Here is a 23,326-nt window from a genome sequence, read left to right on the forward strand (position 1 = left end):
CATGGATCCCAGACATGCCGAGGAAGGCAGACTTGCGCGAAATGCAGCTCGAACGATCATCCAACAGACACTTGCGACTCATCTCCACATTGCGTGAACTGCGATGGAAGCCATCCAGCCTACTCTAGAACGTGCCCTAAATGGAAGAAAGAAAAAGAAATCATTGCATTAAAGGTCAAAGAAAATATTACATTTCACGAAGCAAGGAAACGTATTTCGTACTTAGATCACACAAGCTATTCCGAGGTGGCGCGATGGGGGGCAGCGTCACAAATACCTCGGGAGTCTACCGCGGTCACGAATAGTGGTCCGGTAATCACTCCGCCTGCCCCTATGGTGGCAGCAGCAGATGCTGCTCCATCAACATCGAAGGTGGGCCTGCAGACTTCGGTTCCGCAGGCTCCAAAGCTAAATTAAACTCCACGGCCTGGGACGCGAGTTTCAGCGCCTAGTTCCCGATCCTCCAGCGCCTCCGAGAACGTTATGAAGGTCGATCAGAAGACGAAGTGTGTTAATCTTAACGATAAAGAGTGCAACTTGGTACCCCTTCCTGGGGTACACCAATTTCTTGTATAAAAAGGCGGGATAATACGTTGCAGATTTTCACGCGCAAGATAGGATTTGACAAAGAGCTTTCAATGATTTGCAGAATATTTCGACAGATACCCATTCCCGACAAGTCTCGCAAGATCTCGAAACCCCATGTCTCGTACGCCTTCTCCATGCCGAGAAATATCCATAGAAAAATTGTTTATGTACAAATGCTTTGCGGATATATCCTTCAATGCGCACAAGATGATCGGTTGTCGACCGCCCTTCTCTGAAGCCACACTGATAGGGATCGAGCATATTGTTGGGTTAAAGGAAATGTATGAGTCTGCGACCAATCATTTCTTCAAAAGCTGACACAAACAATTTGTAAGAGCTATCAGACGGTAGCTCGCCGCCAAAGAAAGGTCTTTACCCTGCTTCAGAACAGTTTGGCTCTAGTGACTGTTTGTCCAGTGCATCAAAAAACGGCTGGCCGACAACGTTTTTGTTCTTTCATTGACTGATCTTACGCTGACTACATCAACCGTTGATTTATGCCTAATTTTTACCTATGATTGGTTACTGAATAACAAGGGTGCCTTCGACCTTTCTTTTCTAGTTTGAACAGGGGATTTGCCGTAAAGAATATGCAGAAATGATTTAGAAGTGATTTCAAGCACTTTTCAAGTATTTCAAGTATTTCAAGTATTTCGAAACTTAGAGACTGATAATCGATTTTTAAGGAGTGGTGGTGGTGTTGCCGGTGGTGTTGGTGGTGGTGTCGGTGGTGTTGACATCTGCAGCGCGGTACTTCGAAAGCGTGTGAATATTTAGTAAGAATTTTTGGACATCAGCAGCCCCTATAAAAATGCGTCCCACCTCCAGCAAAGACAAAATTGTCAGCGTTGTTGATAGCCCTGCTCGCAAATTGCGAAAGCCGCCTATGGTTCTGCATTCACAGGAGGGATTGTAACTGCGCTTAACTACCTAGACTGATCTTTTTGACCACATTTGAAAACAAAAGGCGGGCGAGTTATGGCGAGCTGGCCCCCGTTGTCGCTCTGTCAATAGACAAGTCAAGCCAACTCATGAGAAACGAAGGCAGCACCACTTTTCTGTGCACTGCAAACAAAGGCTTATCTGCAAATTGCAATACTAACAAAAACACCAGGAACTGCGCAGACAAGCAGAAGGTCACGTGGACTCCTTACGCAGCTTAAATGTTTTTTTTCCGCGCGGGCTGGCAAAGGTTATTTTTGCCGACTTTTAGTGAATAAGTAAAAATATAAATCCACGTTTAACGCAATAACATGGCTTGTTTCAGCCACTACGACAGGGAATCATTCCAGCAGCAGGATTATCTCGATTCATATTCTGAGCGGTTGTATGTTCCGTTGTTCTTGTACCTCTCTGAGGGTGGTAAACATGTGATTAATTTCACAACTGATGCGCGCAAAGACAAGCGAAATTAAATATCTGCAGTGCGTTTAAAATGGTGCTCAACGGTCTCTGGTTAGGTACGTAAGCTTCTCCTGCTTTATTTGCAGTAATAAGCTCTAAAGCATGGACAGACCCACTTGACAATTCTTTCATGAGTTCGAGTAATACTAATTGTGAGTGCGATGGAGACCATCAGCGATTCTCTTGGCATTCATAGTTTTCACAGGCCTTTTTGACACCAGATGCTCTAAAAAAAGTTGACGCACGCGGAAGATTTAAAAAAAATACGCGTAAAACAAGCAATCTTCGGTCCCACGATTAGTCTGGACCAGGTAGATCTACAATATTGTTACGTAAGAAGACGCAGATGAAAAGCTATATAAAAGTATATTTACAACGTAATACGCCGCACTTGGGCAAGAGGCAACAGCCCGCGCTAGCCTCCAATCGTCGTCGTCGTCTTCTTACTGCTCGCCTCTTCGTCATTGGTAATACTATTCCGTAGCAATATGAGCTAAAGAAATTGTAGCTGCAGCTGATCTTTCGTAGCAGGGTCCGTCCATTTAACTTACATTTACAGTAACTTACAGTCAATGACCAATAATTCATACTCCACGGCGAACGTAAGTCTGAACTATGGAATTCCGATCAAAACGAATGTATCTTTAAACAGATTTTTTTTTCGTCTTAAGACCCCCCTGCAACAAAGTTCTCGATTCATTGGTACATTGACTTCGCTTATGTGCAAACAAGTACGCCTGTATTTCTGGCATTTTCGAGCTGCACGCCCGTGCAACGAATTGAGAAGTTCGACTCAGGTCTGCCTCTGAAGGCTTCAAAGCACACGGCACATTAGCATCCAATTTAGAGTCGCTGTTTCATGGTGGTAGAACTTGCAGAATCATTTTGTCATCGTTCAGTACGGCACACTACGACGCCGCGCTGTAGATCTCTGCTGTCTTCAAATGCAACAGTGGCTCACTGCACTGAGCACGTTGTGATAGGCGGTAGGTTCAGGCTGTTCAATTGTGGAGTCATTTTGGCTGCGGGGCACCGTTGGTACCATTTACGCGGCCTTTCAATAAATTCACGAGAAGGACTTCCTGGAGTCTGCAGTGCGCTATCTGGAACGCAAAGTAAGCAAACACACAATAGTGGAACGTGTTGCAAAGGCAAACTCAAACAGTATGGCGAGAGCAGCCCATGGGCGGGGTTGCTGTGAAATAATCTCATGATCGCGATGTTGACGTGCCGTATAATTCACGCAAAGCCTCAAACATAGGCATTGCAGTTAAAACTCTCTAGCCTAGTCCTGCGAACAAGCCAAGGCCTCGGCGACTGCAGTCTAACGTGCAATCTCTGACGCCATAATTGATGTCTCGGATCTCAGGCCATACTTAGTTCCTTGTCAAGGTTGCCAGAGGAGTTATTGCCAGCAAGCCAGCGTATGCTACAGCCACGGAGTCCGGATAACCGAATGTAGAGCTGGCTGCAGTACGGAATATCGGTTGTCTTTACAAATGAACTCTACGAGGCCATTAGCAATTCCGCGATGCTGTATGAATTACCGTGTCGTGTCTCCTTCCTTGTCCTTGTCAAAATACGCGCTGTTCTGTTTAAGATGGCTTACCAACTCGTCCAAACGTCCGTTTGAACGAATTACTGATCACGTCCGGATTATCGGTGTCCGATTTATTAGTCGGCACCCGCGTTAGCAATGTCGACATGCACGCAGAAATGTAAGAACTGACAATTTGCTTGGCTGGCGTTTCGCATAGACATTTTAGTCAGCTTGTTAGAGTGATGGCACGTTGCTTGCGCTCTGTATTGGTGCTACATTTGTCTTGCGTTTGTATGCTGCGCAGAAATAATGGTGCAGATTCAGCACCTCGGCGATGATCTGCCCTGGCATGCGGGCGTGGCCCGGCGCCAGGCCAAACCAAAGCGGCGGCAGTGGAAAAAGGAGGCAGCCCGGAAAGACGCAGTCAATAGTGGTGACGGCCCCTCGTGGCTAAAGAGCGCCATGAACGGCGTCGGAATGACCAGCCAGGCGAGTAGGACAGGAAGGGCATGTCACCAGTGCACTTGCCCAAGACACAACTTGGTTGTTTAGTGCCTTTTTTATGCAATCTGAACTGCCTGGCACATGAAAGTAATTCGTTGCTTTGCAGCAGCAAAACACGTCACCCTTCATTAAAGGTAAATGAGGCCTTGATAAGAAGTGGCCAGTGTTTGTGGTTCATTGGCAATGGAAAGAAATGAGTACTAGTGACCCAGTATAGGCGAGGTAATATAAGGAAAAATGGCGATGCACTTAACATCTTTGCAGCGAGAGTGCCAGGCTGTTTCCACATTTAACACTCAAATGTATTTCGGTAGACAAATTCACTTTTGAATGGTCACCAAATGAATGCAAGTTGCAACGTGATTACTCTAATACTGCTCTTGTGAATCGCTACGTAATTCCCCCGCATCACTAGCATTGTAAGAGCCTAAAGTGTTATCGGCCTATGCTGCACTGTCAAGCGTACCGTCGCTTGTCTATTCCGGTCTCTCGTGCTAGACTTTTTATTTCATTGGCGCTGTAACAATGCCCAGCCATGTGGCAAGCACAGATGCTCTCTCCCTGTCACCTGTATTACCATTAGAGCATTTCCTTGCTGATACTTAGGTGTTCCCTTTAATAGTGGTCCATACTTGGACGCTACAATGGAGTCCACCGTATTCCAGAGCTGTAGTAGTACTGTAATGTGAGATGGGCGTTCTCAAGCTGGTGAATTCACATGTACTGGTGCACACAAACGAAACCTATTTTCGTTAGAGAGCCTAAGCTCATTACAAAGGACCCATGTAAAATAGACTTTCGTTTATAACGCACCATACTTTAACACTAGTCTCCTCTACCTATCTCATTAATGCGACGAAGATCGCTTTTAACGGTCAGCACTACAACGAACTATCGGCTACAGCCAAAGAAATGGAACGCCCCTCAAACATGCACCTCACGCGTATCAAATTCGAAACGCAGGTCTTCAGCTGATCGATAGCTTCAGCCATCGAGTACTACAGCAAGCGGAACGGGTTAAATGCACTGGAGGCGGCTGGTACTGTGGATATTACAAAACTTGTCAATGGCCCATTTAACGCAATGAACAGGCGACACCCCGGAGCCGCCGTGCGAAAAGAAGGCAAACAAATTCTTGTGATGAAGGAATCCCCAAAAATAGCTCAATGACTGAAAACGCGATCTGAACTCAGGCGTTATCATCGAAGAAATGTTCCCGACTCCATTAACAGACGAAGGCCTCCGAGTCTCCATCTTATCTACGTTAGACCTGACAGAATATCTGCTAAACGTATGCGGCTTCAAATATGTTGTCACTGCAAAATTCAATCAAGACCCTCTAGAACGACTTTTCGGAAAAGTCCGACAGGCAACCAGTGAAAACGACCACTCCGACATGCCAACGTTCCTTCGGCTGTACAGAATGCTCGCTGTGTACTGTCTGCTGAAACCACCTCAGCTCGGCAACTGCGAAGCGCGAGAGGAAGCGTCTGTTATTGATTTTGATGCCTTCAGAGCTGCATTCAAGAACAAAAAATCCGACGGGTGCAACATAGACATGCTCAAAGCAAAGCTCGACGGGCTCATTGAAACTGAATAATGGGACTGTGATGACATCGTGCGACATGACTACCGCAGTGCCAATGTTGTACAGGATGGCTTCGACTATGTAACATGGTTCGTCAGCCGAAAAATGAAGTTGCTTCCCTGCGCAAAATGCAGGCAGTCTCAGTCACAACCACGAGTAGGCCGGAGACAGCGCTGACGCACTGCAAGAGACGAGGTGGTCTCACTCATCCCAACTCACAAATGTACGAAATGCTTCGCTGTGCTGAGAATTTCTTATCGAAGAGCATGGACGACTGCAATGTGTTGTGGAGCACCATTGAGCACGTTCTTGACAATTTCGCGCTGACCACCTTTCCATGCCACGAGAACAAGAATGAGGCCATTGCAAAGATACTGCGGTGTTACGTGGCTATGCACATGAGACAGCACTGCCTCTGCGAAGCCAGGAACACTGTAAAAGTCTCGCAAGAGAAAAAAAGCTATCGAGTCTTTGCGCTACCTGAGTGCTTGTACTACTATTCACATTTGTCAGTGAACCTCCGTGTGCGTGCGGATGTGTGTCGTGTGACTTATGGGTGTGGTTAATAACGTTCATTTAAAGTAATCTGTATAAACTATATTTTGCGTGCCTTCTTTGTAATACGTGTTGACAGTGCATTTCTGTTGTCCGTTAGGGACACTGATATTTGTAATTGTATATGATTACCTGTACGCAATCTCTTAAGGTAAAAGAGCACAATGCGTGTACAGTAGGCTCAAAAGGCACAAGGGGGGGGGCGATATAAAGTGCTTTACACCTTTCCGTTGCAATCTCTCTTGCTACCGACCAAGTTGTAGCCGCTTGTTGCCTTCTCGGTTGCCGTGCAGTCATAAACGCTGCGCTGTACAACGCCCACGTTCTCTTCCAGCAGATAAAACTCGGCGTGGTCACATGCTCGACGAACGTGAAGGCATGTTTGCCTTCGACGAATGCCAGCAGTGCTTACACCCATCCAATCAAAGTCATCGCTTGGGTGTCAAACAATAGCCCTGCATACAACCAGAAGCTACATATAATCTTGTAGCGGTCATGGAAAAGAACACGTTTTATTTTTTACTGTGCTCAAATGGCTGAAGAGTAGCAGCAGTTGCTCTTCGTGCTACAAGCGGTGAAGTGCGCGAGAGTGCCCTCAATAGAAGTCAGGCGCGTGCGGCCGAACGGGTGCAACGCGCTCGACCGGTTGCCCTGGCAACCGAAACGGCGGCAATTTCTTTCCAGCCCGCCAGCATGATAGTGGCTCCGCGGGCTTCTGACCTTTTCTGGTCGCCGTAAACAGCGGAGTTTCCACTCCTAAAGGTTTGTCGCTCTGTGGCAAAGGGCAAAGAGGTGTGTTGACTCTACCTTAAAGTTCCGAACACCCGGCAATGGCTCAAACCCGAGGACCCCGTTTCCCCAGACACCGCTAAGCCGCGCAAGGCTACACGCGAGAAGGGCCAACCCTCATTTGCTCGGGTACGTGGTGTCGAATCACGAAGCGTGTTCACCTATCGATAAAGAGAGTGCAACTGAGCACGCCTCCCTAGGGTACACCAATTTCTTGGATTCCGGAGTTCCGAGACCTTGCCTAGAGGCGGCTTCCTCGGCTCGCTGTACGACCCTAGTGCTGCTGTCAGGTTCGAGCTGATCAGTGCGGTCTTCCAGCGCGAGCGATGGCTGGCGGTGGAAGACATGGAGGAGCCGGCACTGCCCGACTTCCTTGTGAAGTCCTGGCACTCCCATACAATGTGATTAAGTGCCGAAAACTCGCCACACGATGTTCATCTGTTTGTAGTGTACATGTCTGGATACATGGAGTGCATGAGTCTGGGCTTTCTATAAGAATCCGTTTGTATTTGGCTGTAGTGTACCGTTTGCGTCCAAAAATTAGGCGTTAATTTCAAGCACCATGGTGGACCTTTAACGTGCACCGAAGGCGCAGCACACGAGAGTTTTTGCATATCGCCCCCATTGTAATGGAGACGCCGCTGCTGGGATGGAACCGGCGACATCGTACTCAGCAGCGAAACGTCATAGATACGGAGCTGTTGCCTCAAAATTCATATTTTGCTATATACTGCGGCAAACACAGTGCAATGCGCAAAGTAGTGTAACTGATATTCTAGAGCGACGTTTTAGTTGTGGACAGTTGAAAAAACTCAGTACAAGATAACCCTTTATTACCCCTAACCTTTAAATTATGTAGATTATTGGTGTTGTTCAAATCCATGTAGTGTTCGTGGCCAAAAATAAAGGCGAAAAATTCTAGTTTTTCTTGATACACAATGCGCTTTGACTTTGGGGACGATGGAACCTATAGCATGGCCCGTACATCACCCACTCACTTTTACCTGCGCGCACACACCAGCTCTAATGTTGTGAACATATTCACTATATTGAATCTCGGTGGGTATTATAGGTTCCGAAAAAGAAGCCGGCTAAACGATGTTCGTAGATTTCGTAGAATGTTCGTAGGCTCGTAGACCGCACTTCAAGGAAATTTTCGAGTCGACGATTAATCATTTTTTCAAATATTTTACACAGGTAACTTCTAAGAGCTATCGCACGATAACTTGCCGCCAAGAAAGACGGGCTTCAAGACGGGAATAAAAATAGCTTCCTTCCATGAGGATGGGAGGTATGCGGCAGCCCATATAGTTGAAAATTGGCAGAAGTGTCATCTATGTTTAGGTGTGTAAGTATTAGTCATATAATTTTGTATGACATCAATATGATTCTAATTGAAGCAGAGCCAATCGACAGGTCTACTGACGAAAATAAATTGTGATGAATATTAAAATACGTTGGGTCCTTGTTGAAGAATAAATGTGTGGTTTAGTGGCGCAAGGGCCAGATATGGCCAAAGAGCGCCAAGACAGTGTTAGTGATTTCGCTGTGGAATGATGAGTTCTGTGAAGATGTGACTTGACTGTAAAGTGGCCTAAAAATAGTCGCTGTAAAGTGCGTAAAATCTAGGTGCTCTAAAATTATGGCGATTACCAATGACGAATACTATAAACATTAAAATAAATCGTAGAAGAATGCTGCAAAACAGAAACTATATAAGATAGTAAAATTACTTGGAGCACTGCTGCCTCGCCAGAGCCCTTGAAACACAAGGACCTAGAGGCATGTGCTATAGGAAAGAGCTATCACAGCGGCATCCTCTGAAGAGAGGACCCGCTACGAACGTGTGGGGCTAACTAAATGCAAGACAACATCTTTCAGAAAACATAGGACTGCGTTGGTGTCAAATAAAGGTTCTGGGCCGAGTAGCATTACGGGATGTGCTGCCGGTATGCTAGAGAAAAATGTTTCCTTCTCTCAGATTCGGCTGCCAGACACTCTAGGACATGGAGAACGGTCAGCCTCTCGCCGCATCTACCGCAGATTGGAGGATCATTTTCAGTGAGTAAAAAGTTATGCGTGCCAAATGTGTGTCCTATTCTGAGGCGACAGAATAGGACATCTGTTCTCCGTGATTTTGTTACGGAGGGCCAAGAACCTAATTGTGGCTTTATCACGTGCAGTTTGTGATTTACTTCTGCGTCCCATATACGGTGCCAGTGATTTAGCAGTTTCCTTCTTAAGAAAGGCTTCAGGTCTGTGACAGGGACCGAAACAGTAGGATTTACTGCATGCAATGAAATTGATGTGGCCATCTGGTCCACTAAAACGTTACCCTGGATGCCCCTATGGCCAGGCACCCAGCACATAATCACATGCTGGTTAGATACATATGCTTTACATAAGACGGAATAGAGTTCAATTATAGGATTTTTGTGCTTACAGAACGACATCAAAGACTTCACAACACTAAGGGAGTCCGTATATATAAGTGATTTTTTGAGTTGATTTCCTTATATGCTTCACGGTCGACAAGATTGCGTAGGCCTCAGCCGTAAAGATTCTAGTTTCCGGATGCAGTACGTCGGATTCCGAGAAGGATGGACCTACGGCTGCATAGGACACTCCGTCGTGCGACTTAGATGCGTCTGTGTAGAACTCCGTGCAGGAGTGTTTGTGCTGGAGTTCCCGGAAATGCATTTGGATTTCAATCTCTGAAGCGTGTTTTGTAACTTGCGTGAAAGATATATCGCATTGTATCAGCTGCCACTCCCAAGGAGGTAGCAGCTTGGGTGGATGCATTAGGCGAAGCTCGAGGAGTGGGACATGTATTTCATGACTAAGCTCCCTCACACGTAGCGAGAATGGCTGTCTTGCGGAGGGACGATTATGAAAGGGTAGCATATGTCCTATCGTTAATTGTATTAACACACGGATGTTGAGGATTAGAGTAGACTTTCAGAAAATATGTTTGGCTGATGTATGTTCTCTGCATATGAACCTTGTATGGGACTTGTTCGGAAAGCACCAGTGGCCAGACGGATTCCCAGATGGACTGGGTCTAGCATATTTAGCGCGCTCGGGGCAGCAGAGTGATAAATCATGGCACCATAGTGTAGTCGCGATGGAATGAGGGTTTTATAGAGATTCATTAAACATTCATTTATAGAGATTCAGAACAAGGACCACAGTCGCTTCTTTCCATGCGTGTGGAAGGTATCCGGCAGCCCAAATAGTGTTGAAGACTGCTAGTAGTGCAACTTGAGTCATTGTGTAGGTTTTTATCATGTCATACATGACACGGTCATGTTCCAGTGCAGTGCTCTTGCATGAAATCAAGGCAGCTCTCAAGTCGGCAATACTGAATTGCCGGTTATACGGTTCATTCTGTCAGCATTTACGCATGATTGGCTTACGTTCCTTTATTCTTTGTGTTTAAGAAAGGATTGAGAATAGTGGACTAGGCTGGAGCTGAGAGTGCTCTCGAAGAGAGTCTGCCTGCACTCCTAAGGTATTCCCTTGATCGTTCACCAGAGGCAACCCATTAATTTGCTGCCCTTTTAGCCTCCTTACACCATTACAAGCTTTTGCCTACCGTGTGTTTGAACTTGTACCTGAGAGGAACCTCTCCCAGCTTTATCTCTTCGCTTGATGTCGTATCCGCCTCCCCTGCGATTTTGTGTTTTTTTTTCTTTAATTTCAATGACATTTTCTGTATTCGGCGATCTGCGTAATATGCTCCATGCCTTATTCTGCCTCTTTTGCGCATCTCTATAGTCTTCATTCCACTCGGGAACATGTCTATTAAATTAACCACCATTTGTTTGCGCGATAAACTTTTCAGCACGATCAGAAATATAAGCGGGAAAATATGGGGCACCGTCATCTATACTAAAATTGTTTGTAAAAGCGGGTGATAAATTTGTTGATACTTTAAAATGCTCCCAGTCAGCCGGTGCTAATTTGCAAATGGGAACACGGGGGCGGTTGTCATGCTGCGTTATTAAGTTTAAAATTATAGGGAAGTGGTCACTTCCAAAAGGATTATTGATCACATTCCTTTCCAGATGAGGCAGAGGAGACAGCATATTGCCAGATCTATGAATGAATGTGAACTGTGTTGTATGCTATAATAGGTCGGCTCCTTTTTAAGCAGGCAGGCACTATATGTCAAAAGACAATTTTTAATTAATCTCTCACGAGTATGTAGGGGTGAGGAAGCTGAATAAATAGGTTATAGAAACCGGTTTTCCTCAGATGATAGTTAGGAGGTTTGTATATAGAGCACACAGTAACCTGTTAAGAAGGATTGCGCGAACTGACACTGCCTCAAGGGACGTCTAGGTGGGTGATCTGCTGACATGCTACAGACTAGTTCAACACTATTGCAATACCGCCGGAAGCTTTAGCCTCCATGCAGTCTTTACGATAGATTATGTACTGACGAAGAAAATTTGTTTTTTTGTGTTTTAGATGTGTCTTTTGAACACATAGCAACCTTGGATTATGTTTGTGTAGGATGTCTCTCATGTCGTCAAGTTTATGAAGAACACCTCTAAAAGCCCATTGTAGTATTTGTGTCCATTCTTGTAAATGTGTTGGGTGCTGTGTGTTTAAGAGAATATGATTAGTTCACGGGACCTTTGGAGATGCCGCGATGCCAGTTTTTTCTTTTTTGGAGCGCTCTAGAGAGCCTCGCCGCTCCTTAGGTCCTGGTGGCGCCATCTTGCTGGTGGTTGTGTACATCGCCCCTTGCTAGGTACTGGACACGCGCTAAGCCGCGCATGCATACACGCGGGGGGTTCCAACCCTCGCGTGCTCACGTACGTGGTGTCGCAACACACCAAACTCCTGCTGACACAGACGCGCCTGTGGGGAACAGATGTTTTTAACTTACATCATGTTTCGCTTTAGGTCAAGGGTGTCGGCTCCGATCTAATACTGCAACTATAAGAAAAAAACACAAGGGAGACAAAAGTGATCCTGGGATCGCATGTTGCCAAAGCTTTTGACAATGTAAGACACGTGTCTTACTGGAGAGACTGGGATTTCAGCTCAAGAACAACGATGTCCGCGGGATACAGATCAGCACGTCTGGGACAAACTTCATAATTTTCCACTACCCAAAACACAAATACAGCCTTCCACAAAAGTATAAGGAAGGATAAAGTAGAGGCCTTAATGGACAAATACCAAGGCAGGGACGACGACGCGTGCGCGGACTCCGTGGAATAAATACAGGACTGCCTACGTGGCGGTAGCAGTCAACGAAGACTGATTTCTAATGTGCTGTACGTTCAGCGCGGTCACAACCATAGAGGCCGAAGAGATGTCCACAGCCCTTGAAGCTAGACAACCTAGGGTGGAGGTGGTCAGCAATTCCAAAACTGCTATTAAAAAGTGGGAAACAGGACGAGTTACGGCATCCGCCCCAATATTAGAAAGGGCGAGGGGACCCAAGGAACGACTGCTGCTCGTGTGGGCGTCCGCTCACCAGGGTCGCCTGAGGTCGCGCAATCCAGTCAGCCCCTGGGGCACTTCAACCATCTGAGCACGTTGACGAAATGGGGGACTGAGAATCTATCAGGAAATAACTATATATAACTATATATGCATCTGATAGAAATAAAATTCCGTTCATCGCCCTCGGCTGACATTTCTACGCACCCCTCTTTTGTAACCTCCGCCTAGTATTTTTTTAAAATTATTTTTGTCAGACAATCTGCAGATGCCGTTCTTGCGATCGTCCACACAAGCTATTATTGACGTAGTGAGGTATGGCCCGTTGTCAGAAGACTTATTTTAAAAAAATGAAATTCTGTCTACTAATTCCTGAATAGCAGCAGAATAGCAGAATTTCTGAAAATATACTTAGTTGCAAGCGATCGACTTTCCCGCCCAGGTATCATTTTTCCCGCAACGCTTTAGCGCTTCCCTCTGCAAAAATTATTTAAAGTCAGGCACACGCTGCCACCACCAGCAAGGGACAGCCGACATTGCCACAAGTCAGCAATATGATGTTTTTGAGGGTCGCCGTATTGCAATGCAGATATTTCTTTCAATAAATTTGCTAGCCATCAATGAAAGTCAGCTGTATGTGGTTGACGGTAAAGTTGGGAGAAAGCACGGGTCTGTTTCCGTTTTAAACATGAAGTTGCATTCGTATGTTATGTACATTTTCTCAGCATTCCCCTGGCATCGAACTACTGGTGGAATTGCAGCATGATGCATGGCACGAGTAATCACTGCAATGTGCATCCGTGCGCTTCCTTTTTTTTGGGGGGGAAGGGGGAAACTGCGCTTGTCGCAGAAACCCCGACACAAAATTTTACAACTGAGCTGCTGCGGCAAGGATCATGCGCCGCCATGCTCTGAGAAAGCCACATTCAGAGAACCTGTAAGGCCACTCTGTAATGCATGTTACACTGTTGTAGTCCTTGATATTGTCCTCCAGAAGGCTGATGAAAAGCACCGACAGCAACTGAAGAATGCATCCAAGGGCCACCATACACAAGGCCAAAGAAGATGCCCGATGGTTAAGAGACCACACAGTGCAGCCTTGGTGCATTTTAATGAAATGTCACCAAATTGTAAATTTTTGCAGGTCATTTCCTACACATAGAATAAGCACTAACTCGTGCAGTCATTCAGTGGATAGGAAAAGGACAGGAATGTGGCAAATGTAACTGTCAAGACATTGTGTCGGTGAACCAAGCTTTCAGTAATGGCTGGATAACATGCCAGCAAGGAATCGTGGAGCAGCGCGGAAAAGGGACACGAAACACTGCCAGCAAGTGCCGATGCCGCAGTAGCAGCAGACGCTGTAGGCCAAGCCACAGCACTTGTGAGCAGTATTAGGTACAACGGTGGTTTGCCAGAGAGGGAACATTCTGTCCACCCATTATCGCCAACGCGTAGTCTCCCAGGACTGAACGCGAATGGTGCGGTGCCCTCAGGAAATGTTCTATACTCTACAGCTGTGCAGTACCACCTTCTGAAATTAATAGGCAGTTTGGGAGAGCAAACATTTTTAATTATGCGTGGAAACGGTATTGTCACGAAGGGCAGCCGCGAATGTTCCTCCCCTATATTCTTGGTCCATTATGATAGATGTGTAACATAGCGTGCTTCACCTACGTTCTTACACAAGAAATAAATATAGGCAATTATGCGACTGCAAAACAGAGGTACCTACCTAAGCCATGCCATCTCCCACCGTTCCCGCTTGCCCCAGAAAGCTATTGCTTCCACCCTCCCAAAGTCGATGCAGTCCTCCCCTCTCCAACAAAAAAACGGGAAGGAAGGAAGAGGCCATGCACTAGGAGTAGAGCAAACTGGGTAAGAGCTGACTTGTCTTGGCGAAGACCCTGAGTGTTCATTCTCGTGTATAGATAAGAACTGCTTCTTGGCGTATACTTGTCCTCTCACTCAAGACCGCTCATGCCACTGCCGGTTTTATTTACTCGCTGGCCTCGTCGACGCGGAAGGTTTAAAGTGGCCCCTGAACTTGTCACTGCGCTCCACCCTTAGTTTGCCCTTTTGGGACTATCATTTTTTTAACTTCGCGAGTGCATCAATCAAACCTGGAGCGACTTTGTTGCAGGGCCAGCTAAACCAACCGAGACAGCGCTGCTCCTGCCAGTTTAGCGACGAAGTGCACGGCTCAAGGCGACTACGTTGTTAACTTCAATTGCCAGTCTTATCGGGCTGAAGTGACAAATGAAGCTGCCTACAGCAATGCTTCAGATTGCATGCGCAGTTATGTGTCTGCGTCCTGCTCCCGCTCCTGACAAGTGGTGTTCAGCATTGAAACGCAGCCATAAATGTGTTGCTGGCTAAGGAATCCCCGGGGTCGCAGGCTGCCGACAAGTTACCTCTTTTAGGCTAAATAGAGTCTTTAAGTTACGCTCTACCCCTAAGTTATTTTTCGCCAGACACGACATAGCTGCTTCGGGGCCTTTGCTGGCGGACAGTACTTTCTGGAAATCGATCTCAACGGGGCACAACAACAAAACAATTACACCGTGAGCTGCAGCAGTGCCTTACGCTAAACGTTCACAAGTGCCTTTACGATGCGAGTCGTCTGCCCGATGGCATTTCTTCAGTGTGCACAATACTTTACAAAAATATAGGACAATGTTCTGAAGGACCTGAATGTTCGGCTTTGGTATATCGATGACATCGTGACTGACAGATTCAAGGCCAGGGAATTTGCACAACCTTGACGCGGTTTTGAGAAGACTCCCAACATGCGATTCGCAGAGAGCAGTCCAAATGCGAATGTTTTCATAAGCTTCAGTACTTGGCCATGTAATTAACCGGTACGCCATTCACCCAACGGTTGAAAAACTGGCCGCGATAGCCAATGCACAGGCACCTGCTGATAAGCACGAACTTGAGTAGTTATGTCTTGACTACGACGGAAAGCTTGCTTCAAACATCTCCGCTGTTCATTTACCTTTTAACCCGCTCCTACGGAAACATGTTACGCGAGTTTGTGTTGCAGCTTGCGACAATGCCTCTCAGCACATTAAGCAACTGCTTTCTTCGGCCCCAATCCTGGCGGCCAAAGCCTGCCGCTGCAACTGTCTTGCAATGCGTCTGCCTGTGCAGTTATTTCACTCACATTGTCATGCATTGGTTCACCCACATTGCCATGTTGAGAAACGGTACGGCCAGTAGAAAAAGAAACCTTAGCTCTCGCTTTCGGAACTGTAAAAGTTCCACTGTCTTAACGCAAGACATCTTGTTTCGCTGAAGGATCACAAGCCTTTGCCTACCATCTTATATCCGAAAACTGGGATCGTGGCGATTTCCGCCGCAACATTCCACTGTTAGGCAGTTGGATCGTCATCCTATTCGTTTTCATTAATTTTCTTATAACCAGCGCCTAATGCTGACGCGAACTGCTAGTTCCAGCTTCTGTTAAGTAAGCCGGCTGTCGACGAGGAGGAGGAACAGCTTTTTGATGGTCTATGCTTCGGTACGGTGCCAATAAAAACTATGATATTCCTCAAGGGACCTTACGTGATGCAGTTTGGTGTTCAGTGACTTAGGGTATTCTGCCATGCTGGCGACACAGCGTCCCAGATGAGATAAATATTTTATTCGCAGGAGACTACAACTGCCCATACACCAAGGATACACTTTCCTAAAATTTACTAAATACAAAAATTTCCTAAATACAATTTCCTAAAAAATTTTAGGACAAGGTTTATCAAGCGCATCCAGGGGCAGTTTGCACCAAGAAACTAGCAAGGAGCTACATGTGGTGGCCTAACATCGACACTAAAATTCAGCACTTCACCTCTAGTACAACTAGTGCATCTAACCGTTAATTAGCACTGAAGTGCCTTTGCATACTTGGGTACGGCCTATGCATCCTTGATAACAGTTACATGTCAATTTGGATTGCCCTGTAAACGGTGTGACGTACTTTGCGGTGGTCCATGTACCTTCGAAGTGACCAGAAGTATTTCCAATAGGAACAACCGCAACCGAAACAACCATTTCATGCCTGCACAAGCTGTTTCGCACATTAAAATTTCCACACATCTTAGTGCCTGGCAACAGCACGCAATTCACCTCTACAGATTTCTAGAGGTACCTGCAGCGAGTCGGAACCAAGAACGTCCGAACGGATCCGTACCATCCAAGAAGCAATAGTCTGGAAGAATGGTTTGTCCAGATGATCAAGGCCGCGCTCTGAAGTCCAGCCGATCCACATCACCCACGCACCTTTAAGGCTTCCTGGTGTTGTACGGCAACACTTCGCAAGCAACTACTGCAGAGGCACCCTCTGTTTTTGCTCTGGTGGAGATGCCTCAGAACTACGCTGGACCTGCTCACGCCCTCTGCTGTGGAGCAGATCGCGCAAAAGGAGTTCCAGGAAGCCATTCGACATTGGAGTTGAGTGGCTATGTTCAGTGAAGGAGACTTCGTGTAAATGCGCAGGGCAGGTTTTGCCGTGGACCAAGGTTGTTCAGCGTCATTGTCCTTTCCCACGTAGGTCCATGCAATGACCGCACGGTGTGTGCAGATAGGTTCGGCAGGGTAACGACAACGTCCATAAACCAGACTGACAACCGACTTGCACAATGAAAGCAACGCCACGATTGTTAAAAGAGGTAACGCAGCTAAACCTCAGTGATTCCACGAGGACACGGTCCAATAACTGTCGTCAAGCGTGGAATAGGCTAGTCTTGAAGGATAATCCCTCATCCTCATTAATTATTTTCGAACGTTCAGTTCTCCTGTTCATGAGCGGATGATTTATTTGACGATCGCTGTCTTTACTTCCTTCTATCCAGTCCACTTCGTGTATTCTCGTTTATATTCGTTCAGTTACGTCATGTCAGGCGATTTCCTGTGTTCAATTTTATTGATTGCATATGTGACACTTCGTTATCCCTTCGCCTATTTACTCACCTGCTTGCATATATTACTCAATTTTGTATAATTCCATTCGTTACTTCCTATCGCCAACTCCCTGTATGCGTCTGCACTGTTTTCTTGTATTTCATAATTGATTATATTTCCTTGTATTGCATACCTGCACTTTGCTAATTGCTTCTGTTATTTTGCATTACATTTATGTATATTTTAACAAGAGGTCCCAATGCAATGTTCAGACTGAGTCGTCTTTTGTCGTATACCTTTCTCCATATGTAATCCCCTCCTCACGTGACGTTCAATAAACCGAGATTCGACGGCGCATACGCAAGGTTCTAGAGATATTTCCTGGATCAGAACTTCAGATCAAGCTGTCGGCTATGTGATCGATTGTGTTTCGACAACGACCGCTCGGAAATCAACGGCATACGGTCTGAAAACTGACGGCACAAGGTGGTGAGAGTGCAAGTGCGCTGCTTTGCCTGGCAAGAACATTGGCGAGTTTCGAGTCTGCGGCAAGTGCAATTAGATGCTGATAAAGATAACGCGACTGAGTTCGGCACAAGAAATTACGTGTACTGCTCGTGACTCCACATATGCCACAGTTTAATTCCTTGCAGCAGATCTTAGTTGCGCCACGCCTTCAGTTCATGTGTATATCACGGTTCAAGCACGACAGTCGACTATTTGGCATCAAAGGGCTAGTGCTCCAAGTCACCATTGACGTCAAAACGACTTCGTTGACTGAGTAAATCGTGACCCCCCACTTCGATTTCACATAAAATTTAAGCACGGAAGCTGCAATTAACATCATCCCTTTAGCAATTACCACTCGGAGTGTTAAGGACCTCTCGACTTTCTTCACATAGTAGTTGTACGAGACCTGCCTCAGGCATGTTGTAGTAGGGAACTCGATTATGACCACATGGGGCTTTTTGACGTGCACCTAAATCCCAGTACACAAGCATTTTCGCTTTTCACTTCAAGTGAAATGCGGCCATTATGGCCTAAGCTACCCCAAAATGTACTCCACCCAACACAACCCGAGGATACATAATCAATGAGTTTACGAAATTATATAACGTTTTCTATTGAACTTCAATCATACAAAGCTGATACAGGGCAAATGGGAACTTTATATTCTTCTCATTGTGTTCCTATTTTCGCTCACGAAATTCATTTCAAGAAATATGTCCAAAGATTCACGTGAATGATCGCCATATAGTGGTAAAGCATAGCTCACGACACTATGCAGGTTCTCGTGCTTTATGCGTATAGTGTTGTATAGTGTACTATAGTAGTCTAAGCCCACGGACAGGAAACCTATTGTACTTTTGTTCCATACTTAAGTTTCATGTGGCACACATGAGGATTCGAACAAATAATCTCATTACGATGTAGTGACTATTCAGGGGGAAACACGAATCGAATAAGGCATTATTCAATTTGTTATTAGAAATCTCACAATACTTGGACACCCTTTGCGAACTGGTGCAATACTACGAAAAGAAAAGAAGCATGACCGCACAGTGCATACCTGGCCAAATACTTGAGGTTGTCTGGAGACAGCTGGCTGTTCTGCTTCCTGAGGAGCTTTTCAGGAATAATGACCCGTGGGTTCGGCCAAGTAGGGCGACATAAAACCGCTTCGTAGAACGCCTGCAAAGATTTGTGTATAAAATGATCTCGCTTAGCTACTTTCAGCTCACAACACAGATTCCCCTCTGAGAGGGAGCACGCAGTTTGTATTCCACCTTGAATTGAAGCAGAGGTATTGCATCGCTAAACCATTACAGTTGACTTCCAATACCTCAACACCGGTACATTCGAGGCTTCGGTAATTTGATCTCGGCCAAAGGTCCTAGGCGGTGTCCATAAATTATTATGGGCCCCAAACTTTCTCTCTTTATAACCTGAAACTTGCCTTGGCCGGACTAGTCAGCGTATACTTGCATGACCCCTTGTAGTTAGCCCAATAACGACCCCTTTAGAGGCAGCATCTGTCTTGGTGGAGCTTAGGGGAAGGTGAGTGCTTTCAACACAGGTCACCTGCCATTTTAAACACGTATTTTTCTAGGGTCTGCCTTAGCAAACTTTTGGAACGGTAACCATAGGTCACAATGACTGTTTGCCGTACTTACCAGTTATAATATGTGCCTCTTTTTATATATTGGGTTGGAAATTACCAGCGCAGTGCTATTGACCATCAAACCAAACCTACCATTTTGTATGTTTCACCTCGAAACAAGAAAGTATTGCACGATGTGACCAGTTTTCTAAGATCAGCTCCATTGCAACACACATTAAAGCCTTGTACATTTTTCTTGTGAAAGAAATCGATGTGTGTTAGATTTGTACATTGTATAGAATCTTCATGGTCATTTCTATGTTACATGCCATTTTAAGACACACAGAAACGGCGTGCACGTCTGATTCAAGGGCATGTTAGAATTGGGAAAATATTGCCAAATGAAACGGCACTATTTCTGCACCTTGTTCAATTTGACCTCTTGGTGTCATGAGGGTCGCATTAATAGAAGCCCATTGTATCGCTTTTCATGCGCAGATGCAGAGAATGTACCGCACCAGCAGCATTTCAGAAACACAAGCTCAATATTGCTACATATCAATTTTAAGAGCAGCTGAAATATCAAGTTGGACCATGCTTTACGCCAGCACCGTGTAAGTAACTCTGAAGAGAAACAAAAGGTTACATGTTTTTTTGCAGCTACCCATGCCAACCTTATCCATAATAATGAATGTGATATAGTAAAGATGTTAATCTAGTTCAACCGCAGTTCACTGGCTGTGTTGCTTGAAAAAAGAAAGCACAGGCTTGCTTCCGGTAAAATGCTTTTTGGTATTGCATTGTGTTGCTTGGTGGCGCTTGTTTTCGATCCTATTTACTGCTGAGAGACAATCTGAAGTATAGAAGAAAAACAACTTTACAACAATCGCGGTGTTAGATTCAATAATAAGCGTACAGAAGAATTTTTCACTACCACTGTTATCACCTGACAAGGTAACCAAAGCAAAAAGGGAAGTTCTTAAGCTCTCCAAGTCAGTCTTGTTATGTGGACTATGACTAGAAATATGAATATGCCCCGGTGTTTGCTGGAAATCTTCACCACTCCTATGGTCTTGGCCAGCAGGAATCATTGTTTTGAATCCACCTGGTTTCAAGTACTGAACATAACTGGAGACCATCATTGCTCAAACAGCCTGTGCTGACGTCACAGATAAGACATTAATGTACTCACCTTAGTGCAGCAGCGTCCAACTCTTGAGGCCTGTTTGTGACAGCCATCACGAGAATCCACTCTTCATTCCTTGTGTGGAGCTGCACAAGAGAGCATTACACTCAGCCAAACCCAAGTGGATTACGTGTCTTCATGAGCAAGCTACAATGACTGCGTGGATACAATCGGTGTGCTCCAATTCTTGCCAGTATTGTAGGCAGTTTACGTTGACAGCTAAGACCACTGTGAGCCGCAGCAATGTAACACGCCTTGAACTGTCTGGAGGGCGTCTCTGTAACACGATATCCCCTCGTGATAAAAAGGAGAAGCTGGGAAATGCACATATTTTATTTGCTTTAACGCTGAGCGTGCGAACCTACTAAACAATGTTACTTACATAAACCGCGTGAAAAGTGTGAATATGTTTCCCTGTGAGCTGACAATCTTCTCATTATGTTTCTAAACCTTCTAGTGGGACACCATCTTGGTTACACAGGAATATAGCCTGTGTCGTTTGTGACTTTGTAGCTGTTTTTGCGAAGCTCTGTGCTTAGCTGTCTATTTGGCCATTTACTGTCAGTATTGGAACACAGTTCATAAGACATGTTACAGTGTACAAGAAACGAGTAAAGAGGGGCAGAGGCAAAACACTGACAAGAAACGGCACAGTACTGGAACACCTTGCTTTCTAAATCGTCACATAAATGCCGATAGGAGTGTTTGTATGTATAACCATTGACGATCGCTGTCGAAAACCAGCAGCCCTAACAGCTTATTGTCCAAGGCGACGAGAAGCGCTGAGAAATAGTTCACTGCGTGTTAACCAATGGGGCTGCGTCTTCTGTTACCTGGTGTTTGCAGCCCCATACCTGTGGGGCTTTAATTCCAGTGCCACCACTATGTTGAAGAAGCACAGTTTCCAATCTACTCGACGCAACACATGTGCTAGCTCATTAAAATTACGGCCTTATTACTGCCCGAGCACAGCACAAGGCGCAAACTTTCAAGAGCAACACTGAAGACGTCGTGGACCTTTGTAAACGAGTCAACGCCGCCATACCCTAAGCTAAGCGAATTCACCATATACTGAAAGGCATCGATGACGGCGTATTTCAAATGCTAGCCAAGAATCCACTCACCGTCTCCAAATTGGCGAGCTTATGTCAAAGCAATGAGGACTTAAGGAAAGCAACGCGCTTCGACTCGGCCCGCTCCGGGAAGCGACGACTCGTTGGCGAGCCTTCACAGCATGTACGACCCATCCTCATTCTTTCAGCGGGTCATGGACTTTGTGCGTGACGAAGCTGCCCGCCAACTTTCTTTAGTCACCTTCAATCAGGAGCCCACCTCCCGTCTTCCAAACACGCTCCGCAACCTCATTCCCGAAGAGGTCGCTCAAGTTGTCCCTTCCGCTCACCATCAGCCGCCTGCACCCGCGAATCTCAACTCTGCGCTGGCAGTACAGCCTGTCGCCACGCCTCTCACCTATGCGCACCTAGTCCTACGTGTGGCCTCGCCTCTTACGAACGGGCAGGCAGTGCACAGGCCTACGCCGGCGTCTTTCTCAACCCAGTCGCAACCGGTGCCACCGGAAGCCCATGCTGCATCTTGGACCGCACCGAGAGCCAATCCTTGGTGGACGCTTGGCAATCGTTTCATCGGTTATTCTTGCTGCACTCATGGACACATCGGCCAATATTGCCGCCGTCGCCTTCAAGCGCTCGGCGACGCCTCTCGGCCCTTCCAGTTCGACAGCCAGCCTTTCGGCAATACGCCGCTCCTTCCCCCCAATCATTTGCTCGTTCTGACCTCCCAGAATTTCCTTCGCGTCGCTCGCCATCCCCTCGCCGACGGTCGCTATGCCCAATGCGTCAGCAACTTGCACCACCTGACCAGGAAAAGTGAACATCGCCGTTGAAGAGGCCCATTCGAACTGTGTAAGTCCTCGCCCCTGTCCTGCTAACGTGGTCGAAATTTGTGTAGGTGTTCCTGCAATCGCTCTTATGGATACCGGCGCAGCCATTTCTGTGATAGCCGCCAAACTGCGCCGGTCACTGCGCAAGGAGACCATGCCGCTTTCTGGACAGTCGCTTCGTACGGGAAGTGCGCAGCGCGTCGCTCCGTACGCAGCCTGTACATGCGCTTGTTCACGGCAATGTTTATATCGGCAATTGTATTGTTCTTCCCGCCTGCTCGCATGACGCCATGCTCGGATGGGACTTCTTTCGTCATAAAGTCGCGATCGACTGTGCACGCGCCGAAGTTGAATTTTGCCCTCTGTGTGACGCACCATTGACCGAAGATCGTCCTTCTAAACTTACCGCGCGCGAGGACACAGATATTCCGCCTGGCTCTATCGCCCTCGTACCGCTCTCTTGCGATGCCCTCACTGATGCAACGGTCCTCTTCACACCTTCCCACGTCTTCACGAGTCCTAATTCTCACGCACTAGCCTTCGCAACGCTTTACATCGGCCTGCAGCTGCAGCAACATGTACTTCTACAAACCCGTCTGTGCGATTTTTACGTTCCTAATTGGTGAATGCCTTGGCTTCTTGGAATTCCTCGACTCTTCGTCTTTGACGTCCCTGGAGACTTGATGTCGACTCCGGCCAACCATCTTCGATTTCAGTGCTTGAGGAGACGCACAGGGATACGTTCTCGAATGCCATCGCCGATACTCTCCCACCTGCCTAACGCGCCGACCTTCTTGATCTCGCATACTAAA

The 23,326-nt window shown here is 46.4% G+C and overlaps 1 protein-coding gene across 1 annotated transcript in view; it reads right to left on the reverse strand.

The window, feature by feature from the left end:
* Window positions 1-20,027: 20,027 nt before the first annotated feature.
* Window positions 20,028-23,326, reverse strand: part of LOC126524112 (spastin-like) — a 31,668-nt gene continuing 28,369 nt past the window's right edge. Inside the window, exons 6-7 of the mRNA XM_050172472.1 lie at window positions 20,621-20,700; window positions 20,028-20,052 (exon numbers count right to left, since the gene is read on the reverse strand). Coding sequence (XP_050028429.1) covers window positions 20,028-20,052; window positions 20,621-20,700 — 105 coding nt within the window. The remainder of the gene's footprint in view (window positions 20,053-20,620; window positions 20,701-23,326) is intronic.

The sequence above is a fragment of the Dermacentor andersoni genome, chromosome 3 (assembly GCF_023375885.2).
Source record: "Dermacentor andersoni chromosome 3, qqDerAnde1_hic_scaffold, whole genome shotgun sequence".
Classification (NCBI taxonomy): Eukaryota; Metazoa; Arthropoda; class Arachnida; order Ixodida; family Ixodidae; genus Dermacentor; species Dermacentor andersoni.